Here is a 15,561-nt window from a genome sequence, read left to right as displayed (position 1 = left end):
ATTATTATTTGTAAGATAAGTAGAACATTTAGAGTTTAGATCACGAAGAAATTATCCTTTTTGGCATGCCTTAGTTCCCTTTTCAACTCATAGATCACAGCGGCAATTTAGTTCTACGGAATCATTAGATCAATCGGTTTAGCATCGAAGCTGTCGTAATGTTCCTTTTAAATCGTGGTACATTGTAGGCTGATTTTCTAAGGCTCACCGTAACCATTCAGTTGACGAATGGCTACTGTGACCTCAAATTTCTTCTTGGGAAAGTATGCGTGTCAGTGGTACTATTACCACTCACCCATGGGAAACATGATTACATGTGCATTTGATCTAGGAAATGGTCTATAAACATTTATCCTTATGGGGTGATAGAAACACAGTCATTGGTTTATCGCAAAAATGACTTTTTATTCTGAAGGGGTAGTGACAATATCAGCTTTCAAAGGAGGAAACGTTTCATACAGCTCTTCTTTCAAAGGAACTTGTTGTGGAGGAAACGGTGGTAGTTGTAGCTTATAGTAGGTAAGGGGACTAGTACTCTTGTTTCTCATGTGTGGTGATACCACTTGTAGCTTTTCGGAAGAATGAGTCTCATTCAGATCTTCCCTCGGAAATGATGTTGATGATTGCAGCGGTTCAATAGAATAAGTCTCAACGACCTCTTTCTTCGCAGACAATGCTTTCAAAGGAGGAAACGTTTCATACAGCTCTTCTTTTAAAGGAACTTGTTGTGGAGGAAACGGTGGTAGTTGTAGCTTATAGTAGGTAAGGGGACTAGTACTCTTGTTTCTCATGTGTGGTGATACCACTTGTAGCTTTTCGGAAGAATGAGTCTCATTCAGATCTTCCCTCGGAAATGATGTTGATGATTGCAGCGGTTCAATAGAATAAGTCTCAATGACCTCTTTCTTCGCAGACAATGCTTTCAAAGGAGGAAACGTTTCATACAGCTCTTCTTTTAAAGGAACTTGTTGTGGAGGAAACGGTGGTAGTTGTAGCTTATAGTAGGTAAGGGGACCAGATCTCTTGTTTCTCTTGTGTAGTGATACCACATGCAGCTGTTCGGAAGGATGAGTCTCATTCACATCTTCCCTCGGAAATGATGTTGATGATTGCAGCGTTTCAAGAGAATAAGTCTCAAAGACCTCATTATTCTCAGATAATGTCGATACATGTAGGTATTCAGAAGGATAATTCTCAAAGGCCTCTTCCTGCAGAGATGATGGTGACTCATGCAGCTGCTCTGGAGGATATGTTTCATAGACCTCTTCCTTCAAAGGGAATGGAAACTCTTGCAGCTGCTCGGGAGTAGACCTCTTCCCTCAAAGGTGATCGCGAATCTTGCAGCTGCTTGGGAGGATAAGTGTCAAAAGTTTCTTGCTATGGAGATAATGGTGCTTCATGCAGCTCGGAAGGATATGTCTCATAGACCTCTTCCCTCGAAGATGATGGTGAATCTTGCAGCTGCTCGGGAGTATAAGCATCAAGAGCCCTTTCTCTTGAATATGATGTTGATGCTTGCAGCTGTTCAAGAGGATAAGTCTCGTAGACCTCTTCCCTCAAAGGTGATCGCGAATCTTGCAGCTGCTCGGGAGGATAAGTGTCAAAAGACTCTTCCCATGAAGGTAATGGTGCTTCATGCAGTTCGGGAGGATATGTCTCATAGACATCTTCCCTCAAAGATAATGTTGAGTCTTGCAGCTGCTCGGAAGGATAAGCATCAACAGTCCTTTCCGTTGAATATGATGTAAGATAGGTAAGCGGGATGTTTCGGCGTTGAGTGATGTCGTGGAGCCAATAGGGCGTAATAGAAGCAAAAACGCACCACGTCCTTTGCAGTAACCTTAGGCCAGAGAGGCTGGCTGTCAGAACTGCTGAAAAGGTTGATTGCTTAAAGCTTATTTTCTGAAACACACATACATAAATTGCACTATGAATACAAAACTGTTACTGTCATTATACATTATTATCGGCTTTACTTAGTAGAGTAAAACAGATAACTGATTCGTGAGTCACGAAAATGGTCCGGTGAGTGCTTCAAAAATAAATAAAAGCTAGCAGTAAGATAATGCCTCAGATTTGTGATAATTTTAGTGTGAATCAAATAAAACGCTAATGAAATTATCCTGTTGGCGAAAATCACTATTTTTTTTTAAATCTGTAATTTAATAACATTGCTGTGTGTAATAACAAACTAAATGGGGATATAATTTAACTTAACGCCAAAAACATATATATTATTCTACTTATCACTTGTTTTAGATTCTACCCGTGAAACCAAGCTACAGCACTGGACCCAGAAGTGTCTTGACTTGGTAAACAGAGCTTATTAAAATGTTAAATAACATTCGAACCATTGCTTTTATAGTATTGTCATTTCAAGCATTATCAAAGAAGATAATAATAATTGGCTTTACATCCGGAAAATAAGCTGAGTGGACCATAATGAATACAATTTAAGCTACGTCTTTGTGCGTGGAATTTACCTGACTAGAAATACTTCAGTGTGAAAAGTATAAGCAAAACAATGTCACCTGATACTGCTTGCAAGTGATAAGTTAGTATGATTTATCCCGAAAATGATTAAAGACAGCTTAATTTTACAGAAATCTTACGGGCCAAGTAATTAGACAAAATATATGTAGCTTCTTCTTAATCCCCGGGTTGGAATAATTTTAACAGGGTGCCTTTTTTTTCAAATGCGTAACGTTCTATCAAAAGTAGTACCGAGGAAAGTGGAACTTAGGTAAAACAATAGACTCGCTTTCTGGAGGAATCGGGTTTGCATACTAAAACATAAATTCTGATTTAAGTTTTACAAGTTTTCCTGAAATCACTCGAAACAAATCCTACAATTGTGTTTTTACTATAGGCCAATGCCGATTACTTACCCCTGCTTCCCTGTCTTGCATTGTGTTGGTCTGTTTGCAATGACCTCTTTGTTGACGAGGGAAGAACCAAAATAAACGAAATAATAAAGTAAATACAACTTTCAATTGTACAGGTACTGATTTTCATTAGAAGGAAACTATAAATACTAGTAAAAAAAAAGAAAATTTGTTAACATTATGCAGTATTCTGAAATCAATCACGCAGTAAAACTAATATGTGGAATACCACTTTCTCTACTCACAAAAAAGAAATAACTCAGCTCTGTTTGGCGCCTTGCGGCAGACGATAATTAATGATCTACGCATCCGTGCGCGGTTATCCGACTAACTTTGGATCTAAAACCAGGGTATGAAAGGCTAAGGATAGTGAGACCTGGATGACAACATAAGAGAGCTCCCAAATTTGATCCTCTGGAGATCTGACGTGGATTGCGTTAGTGATAAACTACTGGTGCCATCATCTTCAGATCCCATGCTTTGCTAAAAATATTCCTGGTTGGTATATCTGGCTGTGTTCCTCGTTACAACAAACTCACTTCGGGAATATAGAAGTGTAGCGATCAGATATTTTAAGTACTCCCCCTGACAAAAAACTTTGTTTGATATAAACAGTCGAGTTTACGAAACAGTTTGTGGGGTCAAGTATATATTCCCTTCTAAAAATTACAACAAAAAGTATAATTATTTCGTAGGCTTGGCTACATTAAAAGTGAAGAGTTCACCAACGTTTCGTTTGATATTTCAGCACTCATCATCAGGGTAAAAGTCTCCTGAGACTCCTCGCCACGATGATTTTAATTAAGCATACAAAAAACTTTTCATTTAGTTTAGAGGATTCGGATCTAGTTTCATCGAAAGTGCAAATGTGGGGCACATTGTCCTTAGCCGACAATATCTTCTTAATATTCTCCAACCACAGCGTCCCAAGGATAAAAATCATTCCATTCTACATCCAGGGATGTCAGGCAACTGTTGGTTCTTTTTTGATAAGCTTTTATTAGCTTCATATGTATGTATGATAGTATGTAACTGAAACTTTGAACATGATTTGGTCCTTCTTCAAAACGTCGGATTAACTTGAAATTTGGCGTACTTATCAAGGACCGATGACAATTCTATATTTTGAACAGTTAGACCCGTTATCCTTACTTGGATAATCAAGATTAGCGATTTTTTTCCTTACTGGTACTGTCTTTGCGCCAAGTCCAAGAAGGGACACTACGAGGCGTGCCGATCAACTATTTCTCGGATAAGTTACCGACTTAGAATTATACATGAATGATTTCTCGATTTTATTTAAAATCATTTATATTCATATAAGAATATAGAAAATATTGAGTACTATAGTTCTTCAACACGCTATATCGAATTTGTATTTTAAAAGCAGCAAATATTTACTCAAACTCACTTTAATAGTAAATTGACGTAATAAAGAAAAGCAACTAAAAATGAAAAATAAATAATAGTTAAAAAACTAAAAAGAACGATTTTATAGAAAAACCAACTAAAAAAATAAAATATAATAATAGCATAAAAAATAAAATATAATATTTTATAGAAAACCCCACCAAAAAATAGAAAATCGATTTTAATAAATTTGGGTTAAGAATAGTGTAAATAAGAAAAATATCTTATTAATTGCAAAAAAGCGTGGGGTGCTTTTTAAGATATTATCAAATGATAATTCTTCCAGGCATATATGTCAATAAAATATTTATAACTAATGACACCATGCACCCCATGATATTTTTGCAATAAAATACATTATTTAGTATTTATACTATTCTTAACTCAAATTTATTAAAATTTATTTTCTATTTTTTAGTTGATTTTATATGAAATCGTATATTTTAGTTTGTTAAACCTATTGTTATTATTAACTCATAAGTACATTGAGAATGTTTACCTTGCCATTGGTTTCACCCTCGTGATGATTATAGTTATTATTATACTCACCTGTAACTCCTGGGTATACTGTGGGTTGTCACTGTCGGCATCGGCAGGAGCGAAGGCATCAGGGATAGAAAACGCTTCTGAATCCTGCATCGGAGGTGAAAGCACCGCTTGATCCTGGTCGCATGTGGCCTCTACTTCCGTCTCTTCTATGTGACGGCTAGGAGACTGGTGGCAGGTCACCAGTTGTGTGTCACCAGGTGTTGGTGCACTCTGCATCTGTTCACGAGTCGACGCAAGCAACATCTCTTCCATCAGAGAAACAGGTGAAAACTGGTGTTGTTGTTGGGAAGATGCTAGTGGCCCATCACGCAGCAGGGCACTGCTAGCAGACGGCACGCCCTGAGGAACTGAGCAGTGCAACTGGTGGTCGGCGGGTATGATCACGACCTCCTCCAGGCCGTGGTCGGGCCGACTGGCGCAGCGCGCTGTGGCGGGGCAGCCCCGGCCGGCGCAGGAGGCCAGCATGCGCCACAACTGGCGCAGCAGCCACAGCACGGTGACCAGCAGAGGGAGGCTCACCAAACCAACCAGCACGTACACCATCTGCAACACAAGACACGCTTCATCACCACCACTGACTCAGGTCTTAATGACCTTGTTAACTTAGTGGGAAAACATTGCCGATGTGCACAGCTCTTGTTGTTTCTCATTTTGGGATACACACCAATGTGTGAACTAAAGTAACTTAAGTACTTTAGGAAAAAACTTTTCTGGACTATTGCACGATATTCTTTTGGAAACCAGTTGCCAAGAAATGGTTTGTAATACTACAAAAAATATATTGCAACCTTGTTAATGACTATGGTTTTTTGCATACATGAAATACTTACATTTTTTTCTATATAATACTGAATATTTCTTACTAAAATTTACACACAATTTTATTTTTATTTGATGTTTTATTCAAGCATTCATGATGGTTCTCATACTTTAAGCCAATTCACAAAGCTGAATATTGTATAGGCCATACGATGTAGTCAAGTCGTCAAGCCCAGGGAAATGTTCATACAATGAATTTATTTTTGTTTTGAAAATGGAACAGACATATTCATGTAAAATAGCAGATATTTGTACACTTTTACATTTAAACGAAAACAACTGTATCATTACAAAATGGGTTCGTAGTAACACTGGCTTTGTATTCTTACCCGGGAGTTTATGCTTTGTGTTGTCCCAGTTCCTTCAATAGATAAAGTATTTTGTAAACCGTTCCCGTTTTAACTACGCACATAAACAAGCGTAACAAAACAAAATAAAGTAGATTTATTGAAAAATCGATTGTCTGTACCATGGTTTAAAAATTATGCTAGAATAAGATATCAAATAAATATAAAATTATGTGCTAATTTTCGAGAGAAATATTCAGAATTATCTCAAAAACATATTTCATACATGAAAAAAATACCCATAGCAATTTCTCATACAAAGTTACAATATATTTGTAGTATTACAAAAAAACATTTATTGGAACTGGTTTCCAAAGGAATCTTGTGTAAAAGTAAAGACATTTTTTTTATCTATATCTGTAGGTGAGAAATGGCGACCGTGGAGCAGCATCTGGCCTTGGTGTGAAACTCCTCCAAGTTGTGAAAATTCCTTCTCCAAACAAGCCGGGTTTGAAACGAATAATATCTTAGCGAGAGGCGAGGCGTGCTTTTATCACGTGAAAATTTTTTGATTAAAATTTAAATAATATTCACGTAAAAATGTTAGCTAAAATATTATTATTTTTTCCATGCTAGTCATTATTTAGTTAATTTTTATCAACAGTTCGCACCCCCATTCCAAGCCAATAAATGATTAACAAATGCAGGTTACTAGTTTTCGTACGTAATAAATTAATTCTGCTTCTATCCACGAAAGGATATAATTCTGTACTGAAAGTTCTATCAATTTAACAATTTGAATCCAGGAGCATGTGGCTGGAGCTGTCGTACAATCAGGAAATTTTGCTTCCTGCAACTCATAGCGCTTCGTACATCTGAATTTTAATGCAGTATTTTTTTATTATATCATTACTAGTGGGTATGGTTTTGCTGACATTAAATTATATTTAACAAAAAATTGTGAGCGAGTATTTTAGTATCTACTCGCCAGAGATGTATAACATCTAATCTTAGTAACAAAAAAATACACGTGTTCTTGTGTTGAAAATACACTTATGATATGAAATTCGCACACGAGGTTTTACGTGGAAATCTTTTAAATATTGTTAAGCGTGATAAATATACGCATAGTTTTATTATATTTTTAAATTCTGGAAGCGAATCAAACGTAGTTTACGCACACGCCGCTAGAATTCGTTGCTCGAGCAGCTACGTCGACTACCGAATTATGTGATTTGCAGAGCGAAATGTTAACCTATATAAACAAACGGCTCCGATAAACGCAAAACAAAATTAAAAAAATTACTAAACTTTGGCTGATTTTCGACAAGGAATTTTATTACCCTAATAAAAGGCAAATTTTGTTAAAAATTCATTAAACAGTTAACATTATAAAGTTTCCTTTTTGCTTTGTTAATTTTGGTTCCTGTTATTCGCCACAAATGTCAGCAACGTGTTTACACATATCCGTTCCATGCGACTTCCGAGTCAAGTAATTACTCCTACCAAATACAGTATACCGAGAGCTAAGATACACATTAAAAAGTGTGTGTTTGGTTCACATCGGTCTACACTGCCAGTGCTGTTGGCAAATGGCGAGTACGGGCGCAGGCGGGTCAGCTCAGTCTCTGTGACTCGCGGCCATGAGGGAAACAGCACGCGGCTCTGACACGGAACTGCTGTCCGGTGCACGTGGACGGTTGTGCGTGCCCTGCTCGACGACCCTGGCTCGAGCTCCGCTCGTCGCACCACCAGCCTGCCGCGGCGCTCACCAGTGTCCGGGAAGTCTCCACAGTCTCAGAGTCCCGGCACCCACGATCAGTACTCACCCCCGCTCCCCCGCTGGCCCGCGGGCTGGCTCGCCCGGCGATGGCAGCGCCAGGGAGCTCCACCACCGGACTCCCGCTGAAACAATGCTTCCGACCTCAGGGCGAGGCATTCCGTCCTTCAGGCGCGGTGGGAAACCACACATTTTTCCTGTACTTTCACAAAAGATTCCTTTGGCAACCAGTTGTCAAGAAATAGCTCGTAATCCTGCAAGAAAGATATTGTCACTTTTGTACGACACATGGTTTGATTTTTTTCGATATAATACTAAGTATTCTATAATGGGGATAATTTTATTTTCATATGCTTATCAACATGCGCAGTTAATTCTGTAAAGCAATTAAGGGAAAAGTTTACAAATAACTTTAACTAATGGAGGTACTGGGACAACACAAAGCAGGAGTGCCCGGGAAAGAATCCGAACCCAGTATTACAGCGAACACTATCTTGAAGTGAACCAGTTGTTTTCATGTATTTATTAAAATATCTGTGATTTTACATGAATTTTTCTGTTTCATTTACAAAAAAAAATACTTTGAATTGGCAAAAATCATACCGGGATACGCTATCACTTTAAGGCGCCGTCTGCCCAGGCGCACATACCGTGTGCAGAGCTTCAGAAAAAACACGCTGTTTCAAAACTGCTCAAGATGTCTGAGTGTGGTATGTTTACGAAAACCATTTCAGAATTAGCTGAAGGCCGAAAAGTACTTTTTGATTTCGGATTAACTTTATAAACTGTGTTTTTATAATAGTGAAAATGGCAAAAAGGCGTGTTTTCGGAATAATTTTTAGGCGTAAAACAACCGGCACAGATTCTTGAAAGCACTTAAAGGATTTGCAATACACCTTTATATTAATTTCTCCACCGTACTATAATGTTATGGTGACCGCTCAAATTTCACCGTTTTCCTGTGATGACGAGGGGACTGCAAGACAGTTCAGAGCCTTATGCTTAGAGGTTATAACGCACTAGAAATACCAGCTAGCGTCGCACTTATCATCCCGCCTCACTAATACACATACATTGCCCTTAACATTGAACCATTACGGGGAATATTTGACCACCGCGCTGCCCTGTGAAGAAGGACCCGTAGGATTAAATTTATCAGGTTCAACAGTCTATACTATAACAGTTTCTACACTGGAATGGACTTCGTAAATGCATCGCGCATTATTTGACAGGAATTCTCCGACAAACACCAAATCATGTGCGACCCGGACAGATGGTTGAAGACGATGAAGACAACATCGACTTTATTATGCACACGTTTGTGAAGTATTGCCTGACACGAGGAGATATCGATGAATTTGCAGGTCTCAATGTTTTGTTTTGATGTCACGTTAAACTATCGTCCCTAAAATGACTTTACGGCTGCACGCACGAAAAAGTGTCCCGTTACGCACATTGTTCCGTTATGCTGTGTCCCGTTACGCTCACTGTACGCTTGCGTCGCAAATATCTCTCTTCCACTTGATGGCCTATGCGTACGAGGAGAAGAAAGACAGCGGCAGCACACATCTTACATCTACACATGAACTGTTTCGTCGACTGTTTATAAAGTGAAGTTAAAAGTTAATGTGGTTTTCATTGCTTATTATAACAACAATTTCGTCAATAAAGGTTAATTAATCTTGCATTTTAAAAATCTGAATACTAGTATAATTTCAAGTATTTATTCTTTTATTAAAAATAAAAATCATTCAATATTATTTATAAATTATGCAATCATTTCATCTATGGTTTGTTATGACGTTGTCACGTTAAACTATCGTCCGTAAACCGACTTTACAACCAATTTTTTAAAATTATATTTGGATTGAAATCATTTTATTTCTTTTTATTCAAATGTATTAAACATACATATTATTTATGCTGTATGTACGTGATAATTTAGGACAAATTTCCCTCCGATAAATAGAACAATGAGCATGTTTATAATATAATAAATTTCGTTAATTAACTCATATTGTCGCATTCTAAAGAAGTATCTCATTTTCCCGCGAGTAACAGACGTCTCTAATGGTAGGAAGCGTTTCTCTGAGACCGCCTGGTGATATGCAACTCGCTGAACACTTTTGTGCACGTAATTGCGCACCCATAGGCGTTATTGAGTCTACCTGCAGTTCATAAACACAAGATGCCGTTTTCCATGACTATTATTTTTTTTGCGACTAATAGCTAATTTGGTGTGTATATATGTATGCACAGGTAATACAACACTGATATTATGTGCTTTATAATTGAAGTTGTCAACTACAAAGTTTTTACATAGGAAAAAAGAGCACAATTTTAAATTTTCGAGAAAAATATATTGTTGTTTTTGATACTCATATCCACATCATAGGTATTTTTCATTATTGTTTTATCTTTTCCATAATTTACATATTAACATATTTTTTACAGGAAATAACACTCACATAAGCTATCTTGTGTTTGAGTGTGAATAGTGTGCTTTATGTTTACGTGCATTATTATTATGGATACGATTTCATAGAAAAATAACATTTAAATCATGCGAATTGTTTCCACTTTAACTTTCTAAAAAAAAGCCAGTTTAGTAGTTTTTAAAAGTATATATAATAAAATTTAATTGAAAAAAATTAAATCTTAATTGTTATCAGAGAAATAAACTTACTTATTATGAGAGATTTAACATAATTTAAAATATTCTGCTATTTAATTACTTATATTTTTATTACTTACTATTTGTTACTTTTAAATAAGGTAAAAAATTAAAATTAAGGTACTAAAATTTCTGACATGTAACATCTTAGCTCTCGGTATACAGTAATTGGTGGGAGTAATTTCGGGAATGGAACGGAAGTCACATGGAACAGAAATGTTTAACCTGGTGCTGCCATCTGTAGCAATGGCGCGAACCATAGTTTACAAAGCCATATGACAACCTTATGGTACTAAAGGTTTAGTGAATTTTAACAAGTTGGGCAGTATTTTAATAAAATTCCTTGTCAGAATCTGGTACAAAGCCGGAGATAAATTACTTTTTCAAGACTTTTTCGTTTTTATTGGAGCCGTTTCATTATATAGTTTAACCTTTCGCCTTGGTAATTGAATGATTTGATGGTCGACGTAGCTGCTCCGATAATGAATTCCACAAATAATGTAGCTTAAGACACAAGTTTCGTATATAAATCACGCAGGACATTATTTTAAAGAATTCTCGTTAAATTTTTGTCCGATTTTCTTAATTTTTATAAGTGTATTTGCAACACGTGAACACATTAATTTGATCGTTACCTAGGTTAGATATTACACATAACTAGCGAGTATTTAAATACACGGTCACATTTCCCCCCCAGTAATAATAGTGTTTTAATTGTTACATCTTTTAACTATACTTCGCCCCAAGAAACCAAAAGTCATCCTGGCGGAAAAATACTAACTAGATTGAAGTTGTACAATGTTTGAAAGGTTGTCTACCCGCTAGAGATACTCTCTTTACTTTTTTTGTTATGTCGTCGTGCAGAATAATTATGATATCAAAGGGTTCATGGGAATATTCCAAAATACTTTTTTTGCCGACAGTGCTAACCTGCTACAGAAGAATAAAAAATTCAAAACTATTCTTCTTTCTGATTTTTAAGTACTCCCTAGCAGTCTTACGCATCTTTTAAAAGTTGTCAAATGAAAACTAAAAAAATAGCGTTAAACACGTTACACAGGGAAATGTAATGGAGAAATGTTGCCAAAATATTTTATTATAGTAGTGCTAATCAAAAGTCTTATATTTCCTAAGAAACTTTTGTGGAACGTGCAAAATAAATATGCTTTTACTCCATGTCTATCAAAATTTGAGAAACTATGATTCAAACTTGCTTCTTCACTTAAACCTTTATTATTCTATAAGAAGGTATTGTAAATATTCTATAGTTGTACTAGTAAACCTACAACAATATATTACTGATACTCTCCTCAGTACTATTTTTTTAAAGTGAAATTTTTATTGACTTTATCCTCACAGCGGATTGGAATGTCGTGACAGTCGTACTTGATAAGCATTAAATTTTACTCTAGTCCAACTCTCTAAAATGGAGATAGGTGAGACACTAGAGACACAAGAGACACTAAACTTAAGTTCCAGAGGAGGCGGGCTGACATTATATCCTGGTAATACTGATTTCTGTTTTTAGATTTTACCCTAAATTTCTCCGGACAAAAAGCTGGGATAGTTTCTTACAATATGCAATGTTGCTGTTCTGTTTGGGAGTGTTATGTATCATCGTCTATACAATGTAAATTTCTTTTGTAAATAGATCAGTCATATTTATAATAACTTATGGATATTTTTAGTTAGTTCATTTATGTTAAAACAGCTGTATCATTTCAAAATAGTGTTCGCAATTATTATTGATTTGCCCGGATTATTACCCGGGCATTTATGCTTTGTGTTATCCAGGTAACTCCAATACTTAAAGTTATTTGTAAATCGTACCCAGGGTAACTTTGCAATATTAACAGCGGCATAATGAGCAACAAAACAAAATAAGTTAATTTGGTTGATTATTCTATTATCTTTTCCTGGTTTAAAAAAATGCATTAACGAAACATCAATTAAATATAAAATATGCACCAATTTTCGTAAGAAGTATTATCGTGAAACACGTAATTCATACTATTTCTTGGCACCTGGTTTCCAAAGGATTCTTTTGTAAAAGTTAAAAATATATTTTCCTTCTGAAATGACTTCACTGTCGACAAGCTTTAAATAAAAAAAAATTAACTTTAAAACTGACTGCGTAATTTCAGTTAATTTTCTGTTTAAGAGGTTCTAATAACTGAAAGTCAGTGAATTTCTCTGAGAAACAATATTCGGTCTTGTGAAATTCGCTGCAAGAAAAGTAGAAATCATTGCATGTCACTTATACAAAAAATTAAGTGTTTTAAGATGAACTTTACATACGAACGGTTAAATCCAAAGCACCATACAACATGATTCCATGGCTATCTGTACCTGTAACGATTGATATAAATATTTGCCATTGAGTTCATACAAAAAACATTAACTATAGACATATTTACTTACATTATTTATAAAAATATAAATGATTAAACTATAAATTTATTTAAAATAAAGTGCAAAACACGAAATATTAGAAGCAAAATAATTAAGAATTAGGTGCTACGTGTTTGACTCACTTTTCTGCCAATTTCGAGAAAGCTTATGTTTTATGCGTGTCTCGGTAACAAGTCACTAACTAACTAACTAACTAACTAACTAACTAACTAACCTGTACAACTGCGGCGTCGGCATGCACGTGCAGAGTTCAGCAAACAGTACATCGATTATTACAAACGCACAAACTCGCAATATTCTTCGCATTTTATTATCCGCTCTCACTGCAACACGAATAAATCGCCTTTGCAAAATGACCAGAAATTGGTTGCCAATAGCTTTGTTTGGAACATTTCATTGTTAAAATATTTGGCCAGAGAGATTGTTGGTAGCAGCCCAGACTGCATTTACTTAGCCGTTGCTTACAATGAAGCTTTTCAGAATAATAATTCTCAAAGAAATCCAAAAACAGTATCAGAATAGTTCCTCACGTCACTTCAGTTTAGAACAAACAACATACTTGGGCTTTTAAATTTAAATATGCCTCAATAGTAAGTCTCAATATTCGCTGTTTTACTAACTAATATAAAATTAACAATTTCAGAAGGACTGATATGTTATGCGTATGGGAATCTTACCGTAACTGGGTCAGGATATATAAAATATAAAAATTAATTAAAACAACATAAATGTTTTAAATATTCCCATATTTAATATATTTTAGCCAATTTTTAACGTCTTCGATATTTATACTCTAATACACTTACGTAGAGTTCCCGTAATGCTCTTTGACACAGTAATTTAGTTTTGTTAGCGAATTTGTTATTGAACACCCATAGATTTTGTCCTAAAATCGAGTGAGATGTGATAAACATAAATCTTAGTACATTCTTCATTAGCTGAAATTCCTTCTATTGTAAATTAATCAAAATGCGTAAAAGAATTTGTAAGTTTCCCAAACATCAACCTTTAAGGAAGCTTACATTTAATACTTTTATTTAAAACCATGTTCGGTTACTTTACTGTCCAAAATTAAAAAAATTCTAGTATCAATGGAGTGGTGTCAAATAAAAAATTAAATTTGGTTGATGGTGGATACTATGGGGTCTACATTATATTTAAATACAGTAAGAAAATCCAAATCATTGTAATACATAAGCAGTACATAAATCAGAGCTCTCAATGATTTAATGTCGCCATGGGGTTGGAATGCAATTCAATCTTCCTTTATGGTGATATGTTGCATATAGCCTAGATGACAATGTCTGCATTTTTTTAAATATCTTACGAATAAATACATTATTACTAACGACACTGAAATTTCCCGGATTCTTTTGGTTGCAAGGTAGCTGCAAACATGCATGCCTCTGCATTGCTTTGATGAGTGAATCACAATTGTTTGTACACTCCCCTCTGCGACTAGATAGCAGTAGAGAGACCGATCCACATCGCCCTACTACAAAAAAGAGGAGTTTCTATAGTAGACGTTAGTCAATATGAAAGCATACGTGTGTATATCATACAGCAAACGCATCCGCGTAATTTCCGAGTATACGCGAGGAACGTTCCGAAAGTAAAATTGAATTTTTTTTTGAAAAAGCAGTTGGTACTTCAGGTGAAACAATCGCCGTCAGCGGAGGAGTAATGACGCATGCGCAGAGCGCCGAAGAAGAGAGAGTAGCAGCAGACCACAGTACCCGAGGTTATTCGAGTACAGATCACGAGGCAGACAGACATGTACTGACAACCTGGTCGCCAATGGAAGTGTGTGCTGTTATCCCAGCGTTGATAACCGCACTCTCGGGATGTCACTTCCAAAACAATGCTGAGGTGGAGCAGGCTGGGCGACTATTCCTTGCATCGCAGGGCATCGAGTTTCACCACTGTGGTGTCTTCAAACTGACTGTACGCTACGACAACTGTCTCAATGTTGGTGGAGATAATGTCTAAAAATAGTGCAAGGTGTATAGTGTATGATGCAATGGTGTTTTTTTTTTTTTTTGGCATTAAAGTATCCGCGTGAAAATTAAAATACGAAACTTACTTTCAGAACGTCCCTCGTATATTGTTGTGCCTCTGGTTGGAAATAATCACTTTATTTTCTACTCTGAAACCCTTTCATTGTTCAGTGTGGCAGGCTAAGAGAAGGAGTCACAGGAATAAAGGACGGTAAGAGACTTTCAATTGTATTTGTACTTGTGTTTCCTGCCATCTACTGTGGGCTTCCTGCCAAACACAGTACTGTTTGCCGTCTTTGTTGTGGCTATTTTACAACCAAGGGGTTTTAAAGGAAAACACGGTTGGGCCGACAATAGAAGCAAAAGGTGCTATTCATTTGTTTATTACCATCTATATAAAACAACATACACAATCAGCCGAGTTATGTGCTCATTTTTTAAGGTGGAACTACTAGAAAAAATCGTCCATGGCTGTAAAACAGAAGCTTGGGTTTAAGTTAACTTGCACAAATAATATCCCTGGTCCCTTAAAAAGGCACTTAAACTCTGTATAGCACAGTCGGTTGCAATACTTGAAACAAAATATTATTTTCTGAATTAAAAGACAGCACTTCGCCGTAGTTACTGGACAAGTAGAATTACATATCAAATAGTTCTTAAAAACCAAACTTATATTGATGATGCTAAGTTTATCTTGGCTCGGTTTTGAAACATTCTGTACATAAAATGAATATTTTTTTTAAAAGTC

At 36.1% G+C, this 15,561-nt stretch overlaps 1 protein-coding gene across 1 annotated transcript; it reads right to left on the bottom strand.

The window, feature by feature from the left end:
* Window positions 1-380: 380 nt before the first annotated feature.
* LOC134531464 (uncharacterized) lies at window positions 381-13,179 on the bottom strand. The gene is made up of 4 exons (XM_063367176.1): window positions 13,031-13,179; window positions 7,780-7,855; window positions 4,845-5,387; window positions 381-1,902 (listed from the first exon to the last, which is right to left on the bottom strand). Exons 1-4 carry the CDS (start codon window positions 13,120-13,122, stop codon window positions 1,378-1,380), a joined length of 1,236 nt encoding a protein of 411 aa, XP_063223246.1. The 5' UTR covers window positions 13,123-13,179; the 3' UTR covers window positions 381-1,377.
* Between the last annotated feature and the right edge of the window lie 2,382 nt (window positions 13,180-15,561).

The sequence above is a fragment of the Bacillus rossius genome, chromosome 3 (genome assembly GCF_032445375.1).
Source record: "Bacillus rossius redtenbacheri isolate Brsri chromosome 3, Brsri_v3, whole genome shotgun sequence".
In the NCBI taxonomy this organism is placed as follows: Eukaryota; Metazoa; Arthropoda; class Insecta; order Phasmatodea; family Bacillidae; genus Bacillus; species Bacillus rossius.
Note: the sequence above shows the minus strand (reverse complement) of the source record. Positions and strands in the feature narration are given on the sequence as shown.